General features: G+C 41.1%; 1 protein-coding gene across 1 annotated transcript; it reads left to right on the top strand.

Moving 5' to 3' along the window:
- The first annotated feature begins 4533 nt into the window (after positions 1-4533).
- Positions 4534-5460, top strand: LOC104438030 (hypothetical protein). Its single transcript, XM_010051104.3, has one exon. The coding sequence runs from the start codon at positions 4784-4786 to the stop codon at positions 5207-5209; it is 426 nt and encodes a 141-aa protein (XP_010049406.2). The 5' UTR covers positions 4534-4783; the 3' UTR covers positions 5210-5460.
- The last annotated feature ends 1785 nt before the right edge of the window (positions 5461-7245 follow it).

Raw genomic sequence — 7245 nt, forward strand, 5'->3', positions numbered from 1 at the left:
TCTTCCTTTCTTTGCTGCAATGTCCCTCTAATCTATGAATCCCCTATCTATGGTTGCAACAAGTCAAATCTTGGTTAAGTCAAGAGTAATTTCTTAACCTTTTTTCATATCTTGCGGCCAAGAGAAGAGGTACACCGCACGGCTCTTTAAAGAAATTTAACTTTGATCTCATAATCGCCATTGAAAAGTCCAAGCATGACGTCCGTGAAGAGAATGCAAAGGGAATCCAAGTTGGAATCAAAGTCCAACTAAGATTTTCGTTAGACGTATGTGATCTCAAACTCTAAATATAATTTAATGGGATAAGTTCGTTAATGATGAGTGAGCAAATGTCTAAGAAATTTTGGAGCTGATCGCGTTAATCTATGGCGGTGGGTGTTGACAAAGCAGGATTTCAACAAGACTAGAAGACAAATCGATATTAGGTTCGCCATCAGAATTTTCGGCTGAGATTATAATTTTAATTGAAAATGCATCACCATTGACTTGGCGGAAACCCACGATCATGTTAGAAACACTACCTGCAAATTAATACTCCCCATTACTCTTGATTCCCCAAACTCTCCTCGTAAATCAAATGCCTCAAAGACCGATTATCTTTTTGAAACATCCTACTTCGATGAAGATGATAAGATCTCCAACACTCATCTCCCTCTTGTAAATTCGTATTCAGCCTTTGCTAAACCCGCCTCCTCTTCTCCCATCCATTTTACAAGAAAACTCATTCAATATACTTTGAAAAATGTAAAGGAGTATGTTCAGTCAACTTACTTTGATCAACATCCTATCCCTACCACTTAGCAAGAACACTTTGTCAATTTATAAATCCCCCCAAAATTCATGTTGGTGGCTTACTTGGGGATACACGCACCTACACTTTGGTGCTACTAGCCTTGCTTTGACTATTCATGGCCATAAAGGACTCCCTTTAGTGGCCCGAATGACCCTACTCGACACTCAGTTTCTAGATGACAAACGTGCTTATATTGGGACGGGCAAAACCACATTGAATGCGGGAACTGTGTTCATAACACTATTTCATAATTTCAACAAGGTTCTTTCATATCCATGTTTGCTCATCGCTTTGAAGATCCAGCTATAAATGGCTAGAGCCCTTTAGACTTCAGATTCTATTGTAGCAATACTCTATTACCAAAGGGTGTATAGAGCTTGGAACCATGCTCGGTATCTACGTTTGCCCAGAAGAGAAAATGCTCTAGTGATCTTTGTTGACAATAATCAAACACCTTCATGTGTCCATGTTCCCAAACAAATCTCTCAAGCACAGTTAGTCAAGCATTTTTAAAAACACATGGGTGACTAACTATGAAAAGCTCACTAGAAAACTTGATCGATCCAAGCAACAGAATCCAAGTTCACCAAGCCAGGAAAAGACGGAAACTTCCTCCTCATATTTCCTACGATCCTGATAACGTAGCCATACATTTGTGAAGACAAAGGAGAAGGTGAAAGACTTGAAATACGGTCTTTTAATTTGGAAAAGGCATCCTCTTTTAAGGAAATGCTGGGGTGTTTAGGCAAGTCTTCCTAAGTAGCTTTCCGCCAAATGCTAGCCGTGCAAGCTAAAAGCTCAATATTGGTAAGGACTAACATTGAACTTTCAGCATTTGAGAAATGCTGAAACTAGGGTTCAATAATTTTTTCTTTCAAAACTATCCTCTCCAGCATGATAACGTTTCTATTTCTCCCGATTTCTGTTCTTTTGTTCCCCAGAACAAAAAAAGAACAGAAATCTGTTTGATAACGCCAACTTATTTTTCTATTCCTCGAAATAGAAAAGTGGATAGAGAATAGATTTGGAACAGAAATAAGAAACAAAAGAAAAAAGTAGCTTCTTGTTCTCGGGAACAATTTCTAGAAATAAGTTTTTTCTTTTCTTTTCTATTTCTCTTTTGTTCTTCTTCCTTGTTGTAGCCACCGCCTGCCAACCGTCCACCACCTCCTGCTGCTCATAGCCACCATCGGCAATTGACTACCAGCGATGGTTGCCGTTGCCCGTAGCCCACCGACCGCCACTCACAGCCCACCGACCGACGACTGCCACCATCCGCCGGTAGCCTGCCGTCGCCAACCACCACACGATCGCCACACAACTGCCGCCTGCTACCACACAACCGCCAACCATCGCTGCCAACTGCCACCCATAGCCCATTGGCCACCGCCCCCTCCCATGGCTAGTGGATGGCAATTCTGCAGCGGCGGTTGGTGGCAATGGTAGGCAGTCGTGCGGAGGGTCGTGTGGTGGGCAGCGGCAAGTAGCGGTTGGCGGTTGGCGGTCCGTGAGTAAAAAGAAAAAACAAATAAATACAAAAATTTATAAATTTTTACCAAATGCATTTATGTTCTTTTTCTATTCCAAGAATATAAATTTTGTATAATTATCGAACATCTTATTTTACTCAGAAATTGTTCCTGAAGTAGAAATAAATAAATAAATAAACTATTTTTAAAAAGAAATAGTTCCCCGAAATAGAAACATTGCCATGCGCACCCTTAGTTTTTGGGTTTTGCCCCTCCTTGTTACTATATATCTTCTTTGAGCAAGGGTGACCAATGAGGGTTGACGAGGCTGGATCTTGCTAGTGAGGGTCATGCAACCGTCACTTGAGGTCATGCTAGAGGTTGCCCAAGGTCATGTGTCCTTAGGGTCAAGCAACCTCAACCGACAACTACTAGTGCTAAATTTGATTCACCAGCAACCCGAGACATTCACCGGCTTTGGCAAAGGGTTTGAGGTTTTTTTTAATAAAAAATGTAGCCAAAGTCCCTTGTAAATTTTGTTTTGCCAAACACTATGTCTCCTTTTGAAGAGTTTTTACCAAACACAATTTGTATTTTCCCAAAAGATTTTGGCTTTTAGCATTTGCCGTACACCCAAAACCCCTTTGCAAAATCAAACTAAATCCACCCTTCAAGGATCCCTCAACGGGACATTTCTCATGGGACCTTGACTGCCGGCGCAAATTATGTCTAACCCCAATTGAAGAAAATGACAGGCCATATAGAAGAGAGGTAAAAAAAAAATCCGCTCATCTAGGCACGATTTCTTCCAGAAGTGGAAAAACAGCCATTCATCTATCAGATCCCTTGGAGAAGACGGTGGTAGTACCAATTTTTGTTGTCTTGCGGACCGCCGAGCCACGACACCTCTCCTTTTGAAACCTCTCCTCCATCTCGACCTAAACACAAGCCCACTCCTCATAAGGCAAAATTCCCGTTGTTTAAGCCTGTGTCTACAATTTATAAATCCATCCTCCAATTGGTTAAGAAAATCCCCAACTATGACCAGCGTCTGGAACGATTCTGTGACCAGGAAAAAAAAAATTCCCCACCTACTTTGCCCAGTGTTTCTAATTTCATTTCCGTTATGATTTTTCCTTACGACCAAACACAAGAAGTTATATTCTATGTAACTCCACTCCTGTCGGACCAAAAAAACAAAATATTAGAAAAATAAAAATAAACTCCACTCCAACAATTCATCAAACAAAGACACCACAATCGACATTCCATTCCATTCCATTTCCTAATAACATTTTGTTCCATTCTGCCAAACGCAACACAAAAGAAAATAAGTTTGTGATGAGGAGTCTCCCCATTTAAAATTTTCCTTGTCTTCTGAAATTGGAGTATATCAATGTAACGATTCATAATTCTAGTTTGGGATTTTATAAGTGACCTGAACTCAGGATCTACGAGGGTAGCCTAACTTCAATTTGTTCCCCCTAATGAAGATTTTAAACCAGAAAATTATTCATGGTGTGTACATCATGTGAATTGAGATCATCTGAACCATTAATCGTGTGATCTCACTTTGAGATCCACGTGATCATCAATTTAAGACGGACAAACTACAGTATGATTTAAAGATTATACTAAACAATTTTCATTGGAACCAGTCTTTCATATAATCCATGAGCAATCCGGAATCATATGAGTGCTTGTGGATTCTTTGGATGTGGCGGATTCTCCTAACTCCTGTTCAAGACACTATTACGATATGATAAGTATTCCTTGCCCGTTAGCAATCTGTCAACATAATATAGGCAGCGGTCTTCGTGCTTGCGTACGAATATGCTAAGTTAGTAGAGTTCCCCGTTGCCAAAATCATGATTTGTTGTCGCTTCCAGTGAGCAGGAGTCAGCTGCTCTCCAACTATTTGTTGAATTTCCCAGCCCGCATTCCTACTAAATTATTACCAAATTCTCAATGATTGACCCCCCTCTAGATTACGTTACCAAATAGACAGGACCACACGCAGTCCTCCACGAACCCCACCACGCAAGCTATCTACACACTCGAGACAGAGATAAAACCATCCTGGTCACGGACCCCGATGAAATAGAATAGTCTTTTTCCCATATCAAAGAGTCCCGTATGTCCATGTCCTAGTAAATAGAACCAATCACAGTATGAAATTTGTGCAGAGTGTTTCTTCAGTCATTTAAATTTATTGCAAAACCCACTATAATTTCTTGAAATGTGATTGAACCTGGAATATTTTTGTTTGCGAATGCCAAATGCCTAGCTCCACATGGAAACAACTCTCTTGATAACGAAATGATGCATTATGCCCACATGATATAAACCCCACACAAATCTTCCTCCATTTTTTTTCTCCTCCACCTTCCCAACATGTTATATTAGAGAAGGACAATTTCGACTCAATATTATCCCACAAGCTGTGGCCATCTCAGGCTCAAAGACCCCATCACCAGCCTCACCACCAACGCCAACGCCAATACCACCACCAACAACAACGATGACGACAAAGGCACCTCCTTTGATTGAAGTGGAGACTGCAAAATGTTTTTCTTGTGGATTCACAGAGGAATGCACCCCTGCGTATATCCTCAGGATTCGAGAACAGTACCGAGGAAGATGGATTTGTGGGCTCTGCATTCAGGCGGTGAAGGATGAGGTCTTGAGAGCGGACAGACTCATATCTACGGAAGAGGCATTGAATAGACACATCAGCTTCTGCAAGAAGTTCAAGTCATCCAATCCCATGAAGGAGACAGAGCACCCCATCTTTGCCATGGGGAAACTGATCCGGCGTAGCTTGGATTCTCCAAGGACCCTCCGGTCAAATTCAAGCAGTGATTTGCAAGGGATCGATGCGGTCGGGAGAATCACTACGCCATCGCTTCTTCGGTCAGAGAGCTGCATCTCTTCTATATCCAGCTGATTGAGGTATAAAAAAAAATATATATGTATCTACGTGGAGCAGAGACACTCTGCTTCTGATATAGGCATCAAGGTTTTATGCTCTTCCTGTAATTTAAATTACTGGATGATAAACTGAATTTGGCTATGCATATGCTGATTTCTTATGTACATATGACACCCCGATCTGATGTCTTTGGTAGGTATCCTCATGTAGTCATGTTGATGATTTGATCTTTGTCATGTAGTCATGTTGATGATGTGATCTTTGTACATTCTTCTTGCTTGGAGAATTCGAAATCTAAACTGATGCAGAAATTTTCCATAAAAGGGTGGTTGGAGAGGGGGGTGGTTGTTGTTCATATCCATGCCAAGAGGTTCCCGTCCATGTGCTTTTGGTTTCAATAGAAGGAAACGTTGAGAAAAACCATCACCAATCCACCAAGCAAAGTCCATAAAGTTTCTCTCTGAAAAATTCACTTCGCTTTCTGTTAGTTTATTGTAGATTTTTTCTTTTCCCATGGGGCACTGGACAAATTTGAGTTAGACAACCTTGAAGATGAGTTTTAACGATGGAAGGAAGAAGAAGAGAAGACATCTTCCCAGTTCCCACTTCTGTCTCTGGTGAAAAGTTTGGCCTAATATTGCCGTTTTTTTTCTGGAAATTTCTGGTAAGGCCAGTTGTGTTAGACGGATCAGGATCAATTTGGAAGGTATTAAAAGCATGAGGAAAGAGACGTGTGCTGAAAAGTTACAAGAGCGCATGAAACGCATGGTGACAACTGTACTGGCCGAGGATGAAATTGCAAATAAGATTCCTCTGCTGATAGCTAGACATGCTTTTATTGCTTTTATTACTAGTGCACGGGGGATTTGCAATAACTTTTTCATGTGGGAATGATGTCTCTCTCACTCTCACCGTGTCACTCCCCTTGGTCTGGTCTGTTGTGAAAAGAGTGGACACTTGCACAGTGAGCTTGATCGGTTCGCTTTAAGTACTACTGTCCATGACGTGTCATTGTGTTGCACGTTGCTCGGCAGCATGAAGCTTCTGGTTATGTCTGGAAATAAGTTTTTGCTGGTGTGAACTCTTGTGGAACATGAGACAGAAACATGGAGGAACAGGGGAGGCTATTCGGTCTGGCTCAAAAAGACAGATGGACCTCCTCACTTTTCTAGCGTCACAGCTAAATTGCGTACTGCACCATAAGACGAGCAATTGACTGATGACATGATCACATGATATTGCATTGTTCTTGGAACCTCCATGAAGAACTGCACGTTTGGCCTCTAATGAGTTGTTAGTGTAGGCCTCGTGCGTTCTGGCATATCTAGAAACAGACGTTTGTCAATTTCTCCTTCTCATGTTCAAGTTTTTGGATCAGCTTTCCTTGGAATAAGGTTTCACACAGACCACAGAAGTAATTCGTGTGGTTTATGTGGATGGATTGAAAGTATGTTGTCGCTCGCGTTTCTGTGAAGTTGCCAAGTCTAGGACCAGCAAGATCCTTGTCACATGAAATTGCCAATTAAGTCCATCCTTACGTTCTGTGAATTTCCCCTTCCTTTTTTCCTTTTCCTTCTTTTTAAAGGTGAAGGTTCGAAAGCAACAGTGTGACTTACTTTTCTGAGGTAGGTGAGGCAATGTGTCGTGTGGTAGATTACTCTACCTTGCTGATTCTTCATCATCCTCGGGTAAATTTTATGGTAGTGCAGACATTAGGCTAGAAATTTGGATTCAGGCATAAAGAAGTTAATGACCCAAATCAAGTCATGACAATAAACTTAACAGCGAGACCCAATTGATTGAATGCCTAATAAGCTCATTCATCATGAAGGTCGCACAATATAATTGACCCATAAGACCCATTGATAGAAAGTCTGATCAGATTGTCAATCATAACTTTTCAATGGCTAGAGTTTAAGTAGAGTACCTGATCGATCAATTCAAAGGATGGGCAAAAGTTGAAGACCGAACTAAAAGGATCCATTGACTAAGGATACTCGTAGCTACGAAATCAGTGATCATTATGAATTATCTCTGGAGTAGTGAACAAG

This window comes from Eucalyptus grandis, chromosome 3 (genome assembly GCF_016545825.1).
Source record: "Eucalyptus grandis isolate ANBG69807.140 chromosome 3, ASM1654582v1, whole genome shotgun sequence".
Classification (NCBI taxonomy): domain Eukaryota; kingdom Viridiplantae; phylum Streptophyta; class Magnoliopsida; order Myrtales; family Myrtaceae; genus Eucalyptus; species Eucalyptus grandis.

Bases quoted from the DNA above. Each gene is read 5' to 3' on its own strand.
- LOC104438030 (XM_010051104.3), top strand. From the start codon at position 4,784: ATGACGACAAAGGCACCTCCTTTGATTGAAGTGGAGACTGCAAAATGT.